Source organism: Neoarius graeffei, chromosome 12 (genome assembly GCF_027579695.1).
Source record: "Neoarius graeffei isolate fNeoGra1 chromosome 12, fNeoGra1.pri, whole genome shotgun sequence".
Lineage (NCBI taxonomy): Eukaryota > Metazoa > Chordata > Actinopteri > Siluriformes > Ariidae > Neoarius > Neoarius graeffei.
The window spans coordinates 2,171,415-2,191,281 of NC_083580.1; the positions used below are offsets into that span (position 1 = coordinate 2,171,415).

The following is a 19,867-nucleotide window of genomic DNA, read 5'->3' on the forward strand; positions in this document are numbered from 1 at the left end:
GGCAAAAAGGGATAAAAATAAGCCCCAAACACCCACAACATCCCCTGGCTTTAGGAGAACATACTGCGAGTCTCTGTGCTCGGTTTAATCACTGATTCGGATGTAAAAAAAGGTATGTAATAACTGTGTGACCGACACAAATGCTGTAGTGTGTGTGTGTGTGTGTGGGGTACTGTAACTCAGTGTGTATGAAGTGTCTCAATAGATATCCAACCTATTTGGACTTGCCAGATTTAATGGCTTAAAAGTGTCATGGGTTCATAAAAGTTAACAGTAAAGAGTTAGTGATGAATTATTTCATGTCATTTAAGGCCTTAAAGGGATTTTCTGGATTGCATATAGAGACTTTAATTAGAAAATTAAATGTGTAATGAGGTTCATATAACTTCTACACCAGGTGTGTTAAGCTCAGGAAGTGTTCACAGTCAGATTCAAAGATGTGGGGGTTTTTAAATAAATAAATAAAAATTTATACAAGGATATTTTTATTAGTGTTATAAATTTGTTAAGTTGCAAGCAAAAGTTATTTTTAGTAAAAAATTTTAGTCAGTTTTACTGAATTACTCGAAGTATTACTCAATGTTATTAATGCTCACCCAAATCACAAAATTCCCTTTGGGTGTGTGTTGTGTGTTGATGCTGCAGGGTTGTGTTTCGTTCTCACTACAGGTGGAGCTCAAGTGTGGAAATGAACGATTCTTCAGACAGAAGTGTATATTATGAGCACATCTTTACAAATGGAACATGGACAACAGTATTAAAGCCCGTCAGTGCAGCTGGTAAAAACAAACACGATTTACTACTAAACTCACTGTGCATATAGGAACATATAAGAATATAAAAAATATGCATTGCGTATAATTCATCATTATACATTTTCTACTATGAAGAAGGAGTGTTACAGTTACAGTGCTTAAGGCTAATTCATATTCTATATTTTCTGAACTATAAGATGCATTTTATGGTCTATTTCCTGCTCCTGAAACTTATACACCAAAGCTCCATACTCGTTCAATATTTCAGTACTTTAATATGCAATTACAGGAAGACTATGAGACATTACACTACCTGTAAGTTGTTGCTAGCACAAATGAGCATTTTTAAGTAGAATTAGGAAGTAGAATAATTTACTGCAAATTCACTATACCCTAAAATGAGTGAAATAAGCAGCATTTAATAACTATATACTATAGAGAATCTATCATCGAACATATCTATCATACAGGTTCTGAAATACGTGACTTTGGCGTGGACACAGCTCACAGTTCTTACCCAAAAACTGGCTTACAGCAGGTACGCGAGTTGCAAGTTTTAAATTTTAACCTAAGGCTACTTTAAAACAGTGCTATTTGATGCAACTGATATATTAGTAATTCTTAAACTTGAATGTAGTCAAGTCAACTTTATTGTCAAATATGCTATACATGCTCGACATACAGCACAGATGAAATATCAGTCCTCTCTGACCCACGGTGCAAACAAGCAATGCAATAAATAAAAATAGAATAATTGAAAAAAACAAACAATATAAACAGTATAAACACTCTAGATAGGAACTAGACAGACTAAACACTCAAACAATATAAACAGAATAAATAAACAGTATAAACACTACAATCCCGATTCCAAAAAAGTTGGGATAAAGTACAAATTGTAAATAAAAACGGAATGCAATAATTTACAAATCTCAAAAACTGTTATTGTATTCACAATAGAACATAGACAACATATCAAATGTCGAAAGTGAGACATTTTGAAATTTCATGAAAGCAACACATCTCAAAAAAGTTGGGACGGGGCAATAAGAGGCTGGAAAAGTTAAAGGTGCAAAAAAGGAACAGCTGGAGGACCAAATTGCAACTCATTAGGTCAATTGGCAATAGGTCATTAACATGACTGGGTATAAAAAGAGCATCTGGGAGTGGCAGCGGCTCTCAGAAGTAAAGATGGGAAGAGGATCACCAATCCCCCTAATTCTGCACCGACAAATAGTGGAGCAATATCAGAAAGGAGTTCGACAGTGTAAAATTGCAAAGAGTTTGAACAGATCATCATCTACAGTGCATAATATCATCAAAAGATTCAGAGAATCTGGAAGAATCTCTGTGCGTAAGGGTCAAGGCCGGAAAACCATACTGGGTGCCCGTGATCTTCGGGCCCTTAGACGGCACTGCATCACATACAGGCATGCTTCTGTATTGGAAATCACAAAATGGGCTCAGGAATATTTCCAGAGAACATTATCTGTGAACACAATTCACCGTGCCATCCGCCGTTGCCAGCTAAAACTCTATAGTTCAAAGAAGAAGCCGTATCTAAACACGATCCAGAAGCGCAGACGTCTTCTCTGGGCCAAGGCTCATTTAAAATGGACTGTGGCAAAGTGGAAAACTGTTCTGTGGTCAGACGAATCAAAATTTGAAGTTCTTTATGGAAATCAGGGACGCCGTGTCATTCGGACTAAAGAGGAGAAGGACGACCCGAGTTGTTATCAGTGCTCAGTTCAGAAGCCTGCATCTCTGATGGTATGGGGTTGCATTAGTGCGTGTGGCATGGGCAGCTTACACATCTGGAAAGACACCATCAATGCTGAAAGGTATATCCAGGTTCTAGAGCAACATATGCTCCCATCCAGACGACGTCTCTTTCAGGGAAGACCTTGCGTTTTCCAACATGACAATGCCAAACCACATACTGCATCAATTACAGCATCATGGCTGCGTAGAAGAAGGGTCCGGGTACTGAACTGGCCAGCCTGCAGTCCAGATCTTTCACCCATAGAAAACATTTGGCGCATCATAAAACGGAAGATACGACAAAAAAGACCAACTAGAATCCTACATTAGACAAGAATGGGTTAACATTCCTCTCCCTAAACTTGAGCAACTTGTCTCCTCAGTCCCCAGACGTTTACAGACTGTTGTAAAGAGAAAAGGGGATGTCTCACAGTGGGAAACATGGCCTTGTCCCAACTTTTTTGAGATGTGTTGTTGTCATGAAATTTAAAATCACCTAATTTTTCTCTTTAAATGATACATTTTCTCAGTTTAAACATTTGATATGTCATCTATGTTCTATTCTGAATAAAATATGGAATTTTGAAACTTCCACATCATTGCATTCCGTTTTTATTTACAATTTGTACTTTGTCCCAACTTTTTTGGAATTAGGGTTGTAGATAAGAACAAGACAGACTAAACACTCACAATATAAACAGTATAAAACACTCTAGATATGAACTAGACTAAACACTCAAACAATATAAACACTAGATAACAACAAGACAGACTAAACACTCAAACAGACAATATAAACAGTATAAACACTCTAGATATTAACTTTACTAAACACTCATACATACACACACACACACAGATTGGTACAAATAACCAAACAGTCAAGGGCACTTGAGGTACAGCAGGTAAACATGAAATAAGCAGAATAAACAAACTAGCAGCTGTTAAGACGAGGTGGTGCGGAATAGTGCAAATGAGCGAGGTAAAGTGAGATGTGCGGTCCCTGAGTTCAGTGTGTTAATGAACGATGAGATGTATGTATATGTGTTTGTGTGTGTGTGTGTGTGTTGGGGGGGAACTGTGAGGATGACATGTCAGATGCTGAAGGGGGGGCAGGGGGGGGGTGCGGGCAGAATCTGTGGCAGGGGGCAGAGGGGGGCAGAGGGGCAGAACAGGGAGGGAGTTGAGCCTCCTGACCGCCTGGTGAAAGAAACTGTCCTTGAGCCTGCTGGTTTTGGCCCGGAGACTCCACAGTCTCCTCCCCGACGGCAGCAGGCTGAAGAGGCTGTGAGATGGGTGGGTGGGGTCACCTGCAATCCTGATGGCTTTGCGGGTGAGGCGGGAGTTAAAGATATCCATTAGAGAAGGGAGAGAGACACCAATGATCCTCTCAGCTGTTCTCACGATGCGCTGCAGAGTCTTGCAGCAGGACACGGTGCAGGCGCCGTACCACACGGTGATGCAGCTGGTCAGGATGTTCTCGATGGTGCCTCTGTAGAATGTGTGCATGATGGGGGCCGGGACTCTTGCTCTCCTCAGGGGTTATGTTCGACTGGTGCAAGTGGATCCATCAGTATACCACTTGTGCTTTGTGTTAGTGTTATCTAATCTGGAATTTTTGTTTTTAGTTTATCTGTTCTCCATTAACCCATGCCACACCTCCCTCTAGTTTTCTCTTCAGGAAGATAAAGTTAAACTCATTTGGGGGTATAAAAAAATAAACCTTATAATTGTACTGTTATTGTTAAAATCTTAATAGATGACCTTGGGCAATAAATCACTGAGAAGTCTTTACATTTATTTTAATTTGATACAAATATAATCTGGTGTTTTTTATATTCTCATCTCCTTCTGTTCCTCTTAGGAGATGAATCCACAGAAATAATTATCAAGGAAATAGCAATGGATCAAGTTGACTCACTTGCTGACTTTGCTAAAAATAAAAAAAAAATCTGATACTTCAACAGCAACCTTCATTCAAAGTGAAGAAACAATTTCAGATCTTGTTCAAGAGGAGACCAAAACGGGAAATGTTCAGATAAGGCGTGAGTCCAGACTCCTGTTCAGGATCTTTTACCAGAGAGGCAGAGAAGTAGTAGCTGGACTTGGATTGCTGGTGGCACTATTTTGAGCCAGAAGATTGTGAGAAAGGAAGCTATCAAGGCAAGATTACTGCCTACAACTGACTTGCTTATAAGAGCATGTCAAAAAGAATAGATACTCATGAAGGCATTGTGGAACTGCCTGAGAATGTGACATCTCATGATGTTGAAGTTGATGGAAATAAATCTAACACCATCCTGAAAGGTCATCAGAATGCCAGTGTGAATCCAAATGACCATATGACATCAAAGAATCAAGAGACTGATGTACCTGAGTATAGCGTGGAAAAGGGTGGAAATACAGAACCGACAAATATGCAATTCCAGGATGAGTCACCATCGCTGGAACCCAACAGTGAGTTCAGCACAATACACAATAGATGACATACCAAACATTGAATTCAATCTTGCCTGGATTAGCAGGACTGTTTATAACACTGACACACACACAAATTACTTCATGGATGAAACTATCCAACACATTGACCCTCAAATAAAGGGTAGAGCTGGAGAAACTGTGCGTGATATTCGGGAAATAGGAAGCATTTCACAGGAGAACGTCTATAACATTGGCTCTGAAATGCATGACTCTATAGTGAAGCCAGCTCTCAATTCTGACTCAGAAATCGGTGCCATTTTCAAGGACATCATTCAAAGCACTGACTCAACAACTGGTGGTGTTTTAGAGAACACTGTCCAAAGCAATGACTCAGAAATTGGTCGTGCTTTAGAAGACACTGTCCAAAGCATTAATGCAGAATTTGCTGGCATTGGTGGTGCTCCAGGCCTACTACAGCAACCCTTCCCACTCTATTCATCAGAGCTCAGTAATAACACCACCCTGGAGGCCAGTGACAACAATGCAGTGTCCCACATTTTGACTGACTCAGCTACCAATTTGGTGGAGAATGACGTGACCCAGATGTCCAAGTCTCTTACTGTAAATGCAAAAACAGACATGGAATCAGCATCTGGTATTTTACAAGACCTTGTTCCAGACATGACAGTGGACCACACGACTGAAAATAACTCTGACGTACACCTGCTAATCTCTGGCTTCCCTCACACACCAATCATAATCCTGTCTAAGGCTGAGGAAGGTGAGACACTCCAGATCACTTTCACATGCTTTCTTCTGTCAAGAATTGTTTATTTATAGATAATTGTGTTCAAATTCACATTTTTAATATTACAGAACAAATGGGGTCTATGATATACAGTATGACTGATACATTTGATTCAATACAGTACAATAGTTTGTACAATACTGGATTCACTTTCTAAGAAATTCTATCGGAAATGCTACATTCAAACATGGAAGAAGTGTGTCCAACATTATTACGGGAAAATTTGACGAACAGCCCGCTCTTGTTATAGTCCTGACTACAAAAATTAAAACTTCCTAAGAGCTTTAAATTTCCAAATTCCAAAGCAGTGTTGATGGGAATTTTAGTCATTTGAAAGATTTTCTTAGTAATTTACCAACACAAATGAGGAAAATGTTGATATTAGTCCTTGTTTCATCCCATTTTTGCTCTCAATCCACCAGTACATTGTACTTTACAGGATATAAAAGATGTATGAGCTGTACACTAGCTTGCTAGCATATTTCTTAGTAGGTATGTAGGTTGATTTAAAAAAAACCACATTAAATACAAGTTAAAATCAGGAAAATTCCATAGTTACATTTTGTCTGTAAAAAAAAAAAATCTGGGATATTTTACAGCTTTAATGAAGCATTCAGTCAAGCTGCAGTTTTCATTTTCTTCCAGGGATTGACGTAGATCACTCAGAGGTGACACAAATGATGTACAGAGGTGGCATGTCTAACGAGTTGTGGGTTGATGCTTTGGATGAGTGGGGACATCTTCCAGCCAACTGTCCCACCTTAGCATCTTCAGATAACACAAGAACCTCAAAAATGGGAGCTAATATTGGTTCCTTGGAACTGCCTACTATTGAGCGCTGGTCATCTTCTGACAGCTGGGCCAGTGCTTTATCAGACTGGTTCCAGTCTGTTAGTGTCCTTCCAGAAGATTATCCCACGATGAGAAGTCCTGAGTCTCGGCATCCGTTCTCCATGGCCATCCAGGACATGATCAAGGAGAAGGCCACAGGCCCGGAAAGCTCCTTAGGAGTAAGAGATGGGGATTCTGAGTGTAAAATGCTGATAAAAAACTCCACTAGTCCGCCAATAGACATGCCTTTTGTACGCAAGGAGGAGAGAGAAAATAGCCTTTACACTAATTTAGATATGACCAAGACTCAGGATTTATCAGAAGCAATGGAAGGAGAGACAGATTCAGGTTTACAGGAAGAGGCAGAAGTGTCTCGGAATGATTGCACAGAAGGAAGACTGGAAAACAAGTGTGCCTGTGTATCCAAGGTAAGCTAATTTAACTCTATACGGTGCAGTAGAGCTTCGGTTTGTAGCACCAAGTAAAAACTCACATTTCTGTTTACTCTTAAAGCATAAGTTTGTACATTTTAGCACCCTCTGCTGTCTGTGAGGAGAATCACTTTTACAGTGAAAATATTAACAACCTCTCTGCTGAATATGTTGAATATATAGTATAGTATATACTAACAGGTCATTGTAGACAGATATTGCACATAAAAGAATTAAAAAACATGCTAATATGGTGACGTTTTCTATAAGGAGACGTTTAACATTTGTGGAAGGAGTCTTCAGTGTCAACACTTTGTAACATTAAGACATAAAGCTATACCTGTAAGTTTTCCGAAATCTTCAGTATAGATAAATTTATGCTTTGTGGTTGTTTGGTAACATGAGAGAATGGTATTTTGTTGTTGTATTTATTTAGAGTGAGAGAAAAAAGAGAGCGAGGCTGGTGAGGGAATGACTGTTTATATCTGCTATAAAACAAGTGCTGAAAGAATCTAACTTGTTTCACAGAAATTCCACAACTTTAAATGTAACTGTAAACAGATAAAAACGACAACGTCATACTTCAGTAATTTATAAATGCAGTCGTTGGTAAATGCTGTGCTATAAGAAGAATAAACACGTTGGGGTGTGATCTTATAGGAAAATAATCAATTTTTGGGTGGCAACAGTAACTTTGCTTAAGCAACATACATGCACACACTTTCACTTCCCTGCAGCCAGAACACATAAATATATGCACTATAGTGACAGCGACTGCTGAGACGCTGAGAGTAAGAGAGAGGGTTTAAAAGAGATAAACACAAATGGGGTCGAATTACAGAGTGCACTTGAAAAAATACAGTTAGGTCCATAAATATTTGGACAGAGACAACATTTTTCTAATTTTGGTTCTGTACATTAACACAGTGAATTTTGAACAAAACAATTCAGATGCAGTTGAAGTTCAGACTTTCAGCTTTAATTCAGTGGGTTGAACAAAATGATTGCATAAAAATGTGAGGAACTAAAGCATTTTTTAAACACAATCCCTTCATTTCAGGGGCTCAAAAGTAATTGGACAAATTAAATAATTGTAAATAAAATGTTCATTTCTAATACTTGGTTGAAAACCCTTTGTTGGCAATGACTGCCTGAAGTCTTGAACTCATGGACATCACCAGACGCTGTGTTTCCTCCTTTTTAATGCTCTGCCAGGCCTTTACTGCAGCGGGTTTCAGTTGCTGTTTGTTTGTGGGCCTTTCTGTCTGAAGTTTAGTCTTTAACAAGTGAAATGCTGCTCAATTGGGTTGAGATCAGGTGACTGACTTGGCCATTCAAGAATATTCCACTTCTTTGCTTTAATAAACTCCTGGGTTGCTTTGGCTTTATGTTTTGGGTCGTTGTCCATCTGTATTATGAAACGCCGACCAATCAGTTTAGCTGGATTTGAGCACACAGTATGTCTCTGAATACCTCAGAATTCATCCGGCTGCTTCTGTCCTGTGTCACATCATCAATAAACACTAGTGACCCAGTGCCACTGGCAGCCATGCATGCCCAAGCCATCACACTGCCTCCACCGTGTTTTACAGATGATGTGGTATGCTTTGGATCATGAGCTGTACCATGCCTTTGCCATACTTTTTTCTTTCCATCATTCTGGTAGAGGTTGATCTTGGTTTCATCTGTCCAAAGAATGTTCTTCCAGAACTGTGCTGGCTTTTTTAGATGTTTTTTAGCAAAAGTCCAATCTAGCCTTTTTATTCTTGAGGCTTATGAGTGGCTCGCACCGTGCAGTGAACCCTCTGTATTTACTTTCATGCAGTCTTCTCTTTATGGTAGATTTGGATATTGATACGCCTACCTCCTGGAGAGTGTTGTTCACTTGGTTGGCTGTTGTGAAGGGGTTTCTCTTCACCATGGAAATTATTCTGCGATCATCCACCACTGTTGTCTTCTGTGGGCGTCCAGGTCTTTTTGCATTGATGAGTTCACCAGTGCTTTCTTTCTTTCTCAGGATGTACAGTACCAAACTGTAGATTTTGCCACTCCTAATATTGTAGCAATTTCTCAGATGGGTTTTTTTCTGTTTTCGCAGCTTAAGGATGGCTTGTTTCACCTGCATGGAGAGCTCCTTTGACCACATGTTTTCTTCACAGCAAAATCTTCCAAATGCAAGCACCACACCTCAAATCAACTCCAGGCCTTTTATCTGCTTAATTGAGAATGACATAACGAAGGAATTGCCCACACCTGCCCATGAAATAGCCTTTGAGTCAATTGTCCAATTACTTTTGGTCCCTTTAAAAACAGGGTGGCACATGTTAAGGAGCTGGAACTCCTAAACCCTTCATCCAATTTTAATGTGGATACCCTCAAATGAAAGCTGAAAGTCTGGACTTTATGTCCATTATATACAATCCCAATTCCAAAAAAGTTGGGACAAAGTACAAATTGTAAATAAAAACGGAATGCAATGATGTGGAAGTTTCAAAATTCCATATTTTATTCAGAATAGAACATAGATGACATATCAAATGTTTAAACTGAGAAAATGTATCATTTGAAGAGAAAAATTAGGTGATTTTAAATTTCATGACAACAACACATCTCAAAAAAGTTGGGACAAGGCCATGTTTCCCACTGTGAGACATCCCCTTTTCTCTTTACAACAGTCTGTAAACGTCTGGGGACTGAGGAGACAAGTTGCTCAAGTTTAGGGATAGGAATGTTAACCCATTCTTGTCTAATGTAGGATTCTAGTTGCTCAACTGTCTTAGGTCTTTTTTGTCGTATCTTCCGTTTTATGATGCGCCAAATGTTTTCTATGGGTGAAAGATCTGGACTGCAGGCTGGCCAGTTCAGTACCCGGACCCTTCTTCTACGCAGCCATGATGCTGTAATTGATGCAGTATGTGGTTTGGCATTGTCATGTTGGAAAATGCAAGGTCTTGCCTGAAAGAGACGTCGTCTGGATGGGAGCATATGTTGCTCTAGAACCTGGATATACCTTTCAGCATTGATGGTGTCTTTCCAGATGTGTAAGCTGCCCATGCCACACGCACTAATGCAACCCCATACCATCAGAGATGCAGGCTTCTGAACTGAGCGCTGATAACAACTTGGGTCGTCCTTCTCCTCTTTAGTCCGAATGACACGGCGTCCCTGATTTCCATAAAGAACTTCAAATTTTGATTCGTCTGACCACAGAACAGTTTTCCACTTTGCCACAGTCCATTTTAAATGAGCCTTGGCCCAGAGAAGACGTCTGCGCTTCTGGATCATGTTTAGATACGGCTTCTTCTTTGAACTATAGAGTTTTAGCTGGCGACGGCGGATGGCACGGTGAATTGTGTTCACAGATAATGTTCTCTGGAAATATTCCTGAGCCCATTTTGTGATTTCCAATACAGAAGCATGCCTGTATGTGATGCAGTGCCGTCTAAGGGCCCGAAGATCACGGGCACCCAGTATGGTTTTCCGGCCTTGACCCTTACGCACAGAGATTCTTCCAGATTCTCTGAATCTTTTGATGATATTATGCACTGTAGATGATGATATGTTCAAACTCTTTGCAATTTTACACTGTCGAACTCCTTTCTGATATTGCTCCACTATTTGTCGGCGCAGAATTAGGGGGATTGGTGATCCTCTTCCCATCTTTACTTCTGAGAGCCGCTGCCACTCCAAGATGCTCTTTTTATACCCAGTCATGTTAATGACCTATTGCCAATTGACCTAATGAGTTGCAGTTTGGTCCTCCAGCTGTTCCTTTTTTGTACCTTTAACTTTTCCAGCCTCTTATTGCCCCTGTCCCAACTTTTTTGAGATGTGTTGCTGTCATGAAATTTCAAATGAGCCAATATTTGGCATGAAATTTCAAAATGTCTCACTTTCGACATTTGATATGTTGTCTATGTTCTATTGTGAATACAATATCAGTTTTTGAGATTTGTAAATTATTGCATTCCATTTTTATTTACAATTTGTACTTTGTCCCAACTTATTTGGAATAGCGGTTGTAACTATAACTTGAATATGTTTCAGTAAACAGGTAAAAAAAAAACAAAATTTGTGTCAGTGTCCAAATATATATGGACCTAATTGTATATACACACAGTAAAGCAGAAGAAGAGAAAGGAGAAGAGATGGCAGAGAGTGCAGTCAGGGGTGTGTCAGAGGAAACTGAGCGATAGAGCACAGCTGAAAATTGAAACACAACCCCAAGGAAAAGTCAGGAGTGAATCAGAGCGCTGCCATTGGCTCGGCTCGGAATGTTGCGTAGCTCCTCAGGTCCCCATAATAGTAATGAACCTTGCCTTGGACAACTGTACTGTATGTGCCTTGGTGGAGCAAACCAGAACGCAAGAAGGACAAAAAGGAGAGGGGAGTGAAGTTAAGTGAGGTATGTAGCAAATGGTTTAAAGCGTTTTTAAGTTGAGCATGAAGGAGAGACAGGATTAGATGCAAAAATCTCTCATTCTATAGAGGATTTTTTTCATGATTTTTTTTCCCCATTTCTGACCAACATTTTCAGGTTTCTATAATCTTTCACAGAATGTTCTTTTCCTATAGCAGGGAAGCAATGCACTCTGGGAAGTAACTGAAGACACAGTCTTTGAGGAGGAAGGTGAAAGGAATCATGGTGCCTTGAGTTTCTCGTGTTACCCCAACACACCAGAGTCAGAGGTTCATCTCCTCACCAGCTATGAAGCAGAGAACCTTCCATGCATGCAAGATGTGAACAAGCGTGATGCGGTACACATTAAAGACAGCCGGTCATGTGTGTTTCCTAACACAGGAGAGGTGGATTTTATTATGCCGCTTACTCCGATCACTCTTGGAACGTCATTCCTCCGGTTGAAAGAGGATCCAGGTGAAAGGACATCCTTAAAGCCATCCCTTGCTGGGATCAATGAGGCAATTGGACCAGATCTGACACCAAGAACCAGTGGAACATCCACAAGTGAGTCATCATCAGAGATCTCAAAGATACCTGGTGATCAGGGTCCAGCTTCATCATCTTCTGAAGACACAAAGTACAAAACAGAGGCCAGTGATGTCAGCTCGCAAATTCAGAGGCTGATCTTACCCACAGGGGAGCATTTAATGATCTGTGAGGAAAAGCACATAGCGTACGTGACTTTAGACGTCGAGGACATTCTGAGCTTTAAGAACCACCCTGAGGATCTGTCAGCTATAAAACAAGTAAGCTGTGATGTGACACAAAGTTGTGAAAGAGACTGCAAGATGCCTCATAAAACTCATAAATCGTCAGCTGAGAACAAGACACGCTCCAATAAACACAAGGACAAAACGAACAACAACCAGCAGCTTGGCTGTCAAACCAAGAAACGAGAGAACGTGAGATCAGAATCACATGTTGAAGAGTCTGGAGGCGCAGAGGAAAGCACAGTGACCATGATCGAGACTATTGTTATAACAGAGAAGGTTACATCCAGATCTCAGGGGAAGAAGAAAAAGAAGCACGGAGTACCAAAGGTTGAAAATGAGCCACTGCTCAAAGTGGAAAATGGAACAAAACCAAAAAACACGAAGCCTAAAAATGAAACAGCAACAAAGCAACTGAGCAAGGTGCAAGAGAAACTCGCAAAATATGAGGCGAAGGAGTCGAACGAGAACGATAAAGGAACTGAAGGAAAAACAAAACCAGGTACAGAAACATCAAGCATGTGTCTGCCTGGTGCACTGGAGGATGACATCGTCAAACGCAGACGTATATCTGGGGACAAACCTGGATCCATATCGATTAGGACGAGGCCGCAGCTTCCTGCTGTTTTCCAGCAGAAGAAAAAGGAAGATGTGGTGAAACAGAAAATTCAGACACCTAAAGAAGGTATTTCAAGTTATAGATGTTCATAAATCTTTAGTATTTACAGTATATAAAAATTTTTTTGAGAACATTTCAGCCAAAATTAGAAGTTTTTTAGCTTTGTATCAGAGCCACAAGTCTAATGTTGATGCCAAATAATTGTGCAAACTGCATGTGTAAACCATGTGGCTCAGCAACTCCATCAAATAGCACACAAATCAAATGCGAACTTTTATCAACCAAATCACTTCATACACAACCTCTACCTCTCAGATTTTAGACCACGCCTCCTACGTGAGTCGCATGCTGATGCGGAGTGACACCAAACTGTGTCCTAAAGAAAGTGTGTCAAGTCTGTTTGAGACACTGAACAACTTCACAAAGCTGTTTAAAGACACGAGTGTGATGATTTACACATGCGGTTTGGACTGGTGGACTTTGGTCACTAAAGATGTTCAGCTGCGTAGAACACTAAGTGTAGTAAACTGTTGCTTTAATGAAATATGAGTCTAACATGCATGTTACAGTGAAATGTGCTAAATATGAGTGAATTTTGGCAGGAATGGTTGTGTCTCTGACTCTGTGTGTGTGTGTGTGTAGTCCCACGTGTCATATCTGAAATTGAAGCAGCCCCAGTCGTTGATGATCCTCAGAGCATTTCGCTGTGGTGCTCCTTCAGTCCCATCATGGTCGATTCCTCCATCGTGTGGGTGAAAGAAGGCGCAACACTGCATGAGGAAAAGAGAAAGTAAGCCCTTTTCTTTTTAAACTAAACAGTCGTTCCTTCACCAACCTCTCGTTTTTCAGTCGGTCACGTTTCCACGAAACCACAAAGAAGTGCAAACTCCTTTGTCCTGAAGATGCTGGAAAACTAAACGTTACAGCTTTATCTCTGACTGTTACAAAGCGCTGACACTGGAGACTCCTTCCAGAAATGTAAATTAAATGTCTCTTTACAGAAAACTTCACTATATGTTTACGTGGAACGTCTGGCGTACAAGTCCCCGTGAATAAGCTGTTACTATAGAAACAATTCAGTAATCAATAATCAACACCTTCTGACCAATCACGATCAAGAATTCAGCACTGTGTTATAAAATAAACAGGTTCTTTAATGTGCACTATCCATAAACATATAAAAGGTACTGTATATATCGGAGAGTTACTTCTTTCCCTGTGTCTCGTTCACTTCAGAGTGGGAGATGACGCTCGGGTCTCTCTGTTGGTTCTGAAAGCCTGCAGTAAGGATTTGGGTTTTTATCGCTGTACTCTGGTCAGTGCTCTGGGTTCAGTGTCCACCTCAGACTATCACCTCACATCAGAAGGTGAGAGACTTTTCAGTCCAGAGTTTAAAGATCTGATCCAATCCTGATATTAAACATTCCAAATGTTTACTACAAGTGACATGATTTTTACAACACTTTGCTTACGAGCTGTTATTAGATCAGCACAATTTGTTTAATAGTTTGTCCTCGCTTTCCTTTTCTTTTCTTTTCTCTTCACAGTGCTCATGGAACTCATCATCCCGAACCATGACACACCAGGTGAGCCATCGTTTCACCTTACTCTGGGTCTTGTAGATCCTAAAAATAGAGAGTAAACTCATAGAAGAACTATGACTCTTTCAACATAACCTCACTGATGGATTTTAAAATGCTTGGTTAGTTGTTTATTCCCTATAGACAGAGACGAGTTTCATTATTACACACAAACGAGACTATCCATCTGAACATCTCTTGACTTTCAGCTTTGTAAAAGAGACGTGTCTTTTTCAACCTCTTTTTGAAACTTCTGCTTCTGATAAAATACAACACACATTTTGCGTACATATGAGTTTAAAGTGCAAATTTCATACTGAAAGCTTTTCAATGGAACTTTTTCTATCTGAGCATGGAGAATAGTCACGAAAAAAATAAAAGCAGTGTGTTACTATGCATTCTTTCGCATTCTCTTCCTTTTCCCCATTTGTCTTCTCTCTCAGCCGAGCGTAAAGTGATAGACGGGGAGGAAGAGGATGTATCTTGCAGTCCTCTGCTCTTTAAGGACGACATCCTGACTGATCAGTATTTTGGAGAGCAGCAGCACACGAGCATCGTGACTGAGAAGACTCACTTTGGGGAGGGAATGCACCGAAAAGCGTTCAGGACAATGATGCGCACCGGCATGATGCCATTGTTCGACCCTGGACACGCCTGCGTGCTCAAAGTGCACAGCTCCATTGGCTATGGCGTGCAGAACAATGATGAGGTCATTCAGAAGAACTACAACCTCGCTGTGGAGGTGAGAGCCGTACCAATAAACATGTGAAACATTGGACTTTGTGAAACAAACCAAAAAGTAAGGAAAATGTTCTGCAAATCAAACGGAACAATAAAAAACATTATCAGATATGGATCATTCTGTGACTTCTGGTGAAAAAAATATAGGAATAATGTGATAAAAATATAGGAAAAATAAATAAAAATGTTGCCCTGCTCAGCAAGAAACTCTAGCACAACTATTTTCAATGCTTAATATTTGTAAAATATTTAATTTATTGGCTACAGGTAAACGTGCAGATTGCAGATAGGACATCCAATCATTTCATTCATGAAATGATTGGACGAGCTTTTTACAGCTCTGTGACTGCCATAGGTGACAATTTCTTTTTCTTTTTATTGCCAGAGCATTTGATTTATTCATTGCTGTCAGAATGTAAAGAGAATTTCAAGAAAAAAAAGCTTCTAAAATAAGTTACCTACCCTCGCTTTAAATCTCACCCTCCAATGCTGCTAGTAAAATTAATTTCACTATAAAAAGAACTCCCTGAAGAACGCTGTAGCGAGGGACTAATGTCCTGGTTGTAATGTTCCTCAGGAGTGTTATGTGCAGAACACAGCCAGAGAATACATCAAAGCCTACACCAGCGTGGCCAAATCTGCAGAGTCCTTCGGAGAAACTCCTGAGTAAGTACAAAAACATGTTAGCACTTCGAGAACTTTCAAAAACTGATCGGTAATCTGTAAGCAATCTATAAGTCGTGTGTAAACAATTTACAAGGCATGAAGTAATCTTTGAGTACTTATGTAGAAAGTTATTTGAGAGTGATCTCTAGATGATCTATTGTTCACGCAGATGTTTAATTTTAAAATAAAAAAAGGCTTTCATTATCTTGAGATTAAATTCTGGAGAGTTTCCCTTTTATAATGTCGTCTACGGGATGTGAGAGGTGTAATGACGGCTGCTGCGTATATTTTTCAGGATCATCCCTATTTTCTTGGTGCACCGTCCATCTAACTCCATCCCATATGCAACACTGGAGGAGGAACTGATCGGAGATTTCGTAAAATACTCTGTAAAGGATGGGAAAGAGATCAACCTGATGAGGAGAGACTCCGAGGCTGGACAGAAATGCTGTGCTTTCCAGCACTGGGTTTACACACAGACTGATGGCAACCTGCTGGTTACTGATATGCAGGGTGAGATCACTTACAGATTCTTTTATGATTATTTATAGACTAATTATAGACTACCTACAGAATGGGGTGCTGTAAAGGCAAGGGAGGTTCAAACTATTCCAAGAGCCCTGAGTAAATTATCATTTCTACACCCATATGGATTAATTTTACATTGCTTAAAGGAGAACTGAAGGCAAATTTTTTATTATCAAAATTCTATTTCTCATTTTATTAAATATCGGAATGCATTTCTGATCGCTATTTTGTCGCTGCTATAGCAAGTTATGAGTGTTTGAAATATGCTCTGTAATATATCAGTCCATATGTCAAAGCAATGGCCGTAAACGAGATTCACTGAGACCTGTGCGAGACATCGTAGGACGGAAGTAAAACGTACAGCGCAAATCAAAGTGACCAACATCAGCCAACGTCGTCAAAAGACGCGCGCGCCCTCTTTCGAATGCTGATGTAATCAAGCTGGACGTTTTCCCTGTGTCTGAAATTGCTCCCTACTCACTATATAGGGCACTATATAGCGGGGATGCCATTTTGTAGTGCTGTCCGAAACCTTAGTGAGGATTATGTGGGAAATGCGCTCAGTATAATATATCTCATCTCATCTCATTATCTGTAGCCGCTTTATCCTGTTCTACAGGGTCGCAGGCGAGCTGGAGCCTATCCCAGCTGACTACGGGCGAAAGGCGGGGTTCACCCTGGACAAGTCGCCAGGTCATCACAGGGCTGACACATAGACACAGACAACCATTCACACTCACATTCACACCTACGCTCAATTTAGAGTCACCAGTTAACCTAACCTGCATGTCTTTGGACTGTGGGGGAAACCGGAGCACCCGGAGGAAACCCACGCGGACACGGGGAGAACATGCAAACTCCGCACAGAAAGGCCCTCGCCAGCCACGGGGCTCGAACCCGGACCTTCTTGCTGTGAGGCGACAGCGCTAACCACTACACCACCATGCCGCCGGCACAAGGATCATGAAACAGGAAATCAAGACACTGGGTAGAAAGGCTCGGTAATGCATATCATAATACTTCACGATGCAAATACATCAGCACAGTCCTTAAATAGGCAAACACACAGTTCCTTAATTGAGCTCAGGTGCGCCTTGTTCGCGGCGCGCACGCAGCCCAAGGCACACCTTCAGGTGCACGCGCCACAGCACGCAGGACTGACACTCCATCACTGATGAAGCTGGCAAATCTCAAAATTAATCTAAATTGGAATGATATGCCAATCTGGCCGCTGTGTAAACAGTTTTCAAAATGGTGGCGCTGACACTTCACGTTTGAAGTCTCGCACAAGTCTCATGAAGATCACGTGGGTAAGCGACGCCTGCCATGGACCATACGTACTACATTCAACATGGCTAAAAACCGAAAAGGCTGATAAGTGTAATATGCCAATACGAGTCACGATATAAGGTTAATAAAACTGAAAACGTAATTGAATAACACGTTAATTAAGAAATAAAGCAAGTTTAAAAATGACTTCAGTTCCTCTTTAAACATCACCTACAGATCACTGATAGAATATGTACAGTTCACTCACAGATATCCAACATATCACTTACAGATCAGTTACAGACGTGGCCAGATCTGTCAGATTACCAATGAATCATTTTTAGATTACTTATACTGTATATCACTTATGGTGTGCCTTTATTGATGTTCAGGTGTAGGTATGAAGCTGACAGATGTTGGAATTGCCACCTGCAAAAAAGGGTAAGTTCTTTTTGATTTCACATTATTAATTTTATATTGTTGTTAATTTGAGTAATAATGTAGACATAAATGACTTCTACTTAACATAGGCATTAATAGCTAAAAAAAATAAATAAAATGCATACATATTAACAATGGGCCAGTTGGTATCTGACACAGGTTATTCAAAGTTTCTGTAAGGTTTTAAGGTTCTTTGTTTGTGTTTAGTTATAAGGGCTTTAAAGGAAACTGTTCCACATCGTTCATCGACCAGTTTAAAGCTCTTCATCAGTGTAACCGCTTCTGCGAGCTGCTCGGCCTCACGTCATTGCAGCCTAAAGCCAAACGGACTGCCCCCCCCAAACCACAACCCCCTGCCAGGAAAAAGCCTTTTGGCCCCACTCTCAAGGGCAAATCCTGATTGGATGCCAGCCCTCAACAGAGGGCACTGTGCATAAACACTGTGATCATAGTAAATCTGGAAGTTAGTTTCAGAGACATTATATCATGCGATCTTTTTGACCTCTAGGATTTTTTTTTAGTTCTTATAAGTTTTATGTACTGTTTTTTTTTCATTTGCAGTTGATATACTGCTATGCCATATATAGATGATATAATACTGTGCCAAATGCTAATGTTATATTACTGTCATGTATTGATGATATACTGCGACATAATATATTGATCATATACTCCTGTTTCATATGCAAATGAAATACAGCTGTGCCATATACTGATATACAGCTGCGTCATATGCTGATGATATACAACTTCATCAGATGATGATATACAGCTGTGTTGTATAGTGATGTTATACTGCTGTCTCATTGTTTGCTGTGCGTTAGGAAAAGTAATGAATTTTGCAAGTCAGTGTTATCCATAAATCCAACAAGCTGCATATTATCATACTATCATTCAGGAACAATTTATCCAAAAAATACAGTAAAACAGTTCTCATATTGGATGCATTGGATTTTTGGCTGAACTGTTCCTTTAATCTCATTCAGGAAGTTTCAGTGAACATGTGAATTATCCTTGAAGTAAGTGTTAAATTGCATGAAGCAAACAATGTACTGTAGTTAATATTTCTATTCATTTTGTTATACAAAATACTATTTAAGAGTGTATATATTTTTCTAATGGTAACCCACTGAACAAAGTACCTTTTGTACAATCTTTTTTTTTTGAGAGAGTGAGGTAGCTTGGGGAAAGTGGCATGGTGGTGAATGGTTATAAAAACATCTCCTGCTGAGTGATAAAGCCAGCTGTCCTCCTGCCTCAGAAAGAATGTGAACCTCAGCCAGGTTTCCAGAGACGCCTGTCACTCTGAAACGTTATACACACGCCTGCCACGTGTAACAGATCATACTGATTTAAAGCAGCATTTATTTACAATTTGTGCAAGTTTCGTGATCTTTATGACAAATCTGGTCGAGGAGAAAACATGCTTGTGTGTTGAATTGAACTGTAGACCTTTGAATAATTCGCATACATTAAATCTTTGGATTTTTCTTGTTTTACTTAAACTCATTGAAACAGAGCTCAGGACATGCATAGATGCAAAGCAAGAATTATAAATGAGATCACCACTGGATAAAAATGTTTTGAACAGTTTTGCTATGAAACAAGCATTAAATATCCTCTCGTTCTTTCGCTTCCTCATTTCACTGGTTTTTTAAGGAGAAATGACATGACATTTGACCCGCAGGAACGTTTCAGCTCAGGAGGCATGCACATCTTGCATATAAAACCTACATTAAAAAAATCAAGATCAAGCTTATGATAAAAGCTGGAAGTAAAACATCTTTTTTTAAATCAATAAACAAAAACTGCATAAATATACCATTGATCTCTAAAATTGAGTC

General features: G+C 40.0%; 1 protein-coding gene across 1 annotated transcript; it reads left to right on the forward strand.

The window, feature by feature from the left end:
• The first annotated feature begins 39 nt into the window (after positions 1 to 39).
• Positions 40 to 19,645, forward strand: alpk2 (alpha-kinase 2). Its single transcript, XM_060936601.1, has 14 exons — positions 40 to 112; positions 670 to 779; positions 4,381 to 4,448; positions 4,715 to 4,973; positions 6,391 to 7,004; positions 11,583 to 12,864; positions 13,441 to 13,588; positions 14,035 to 14,165; positions 14,346 to 14,384; positions 14,822 to 15,120; positions 15,697 to 15,785; positions 16,081 to 16,298; positions 17,975 to 18,023; positions 18,231 to 19,645. The coding sequence occupies exons 2-14, from the start codon at positions 689 to 691 to the stop codon at positions 18,421 to 18,423; spliced, it is 3,480 nt and encodes a 1,159-aa protein (XP_060792584.1). The 5' UTR covers positions 40 to 112; positions 670 to 688; the 3' UTR covers positions 18,424 to 19,645.
• The last annotated feature ends 222 nt before the right edge of the window (positions 19,646 to 19,867 follow it).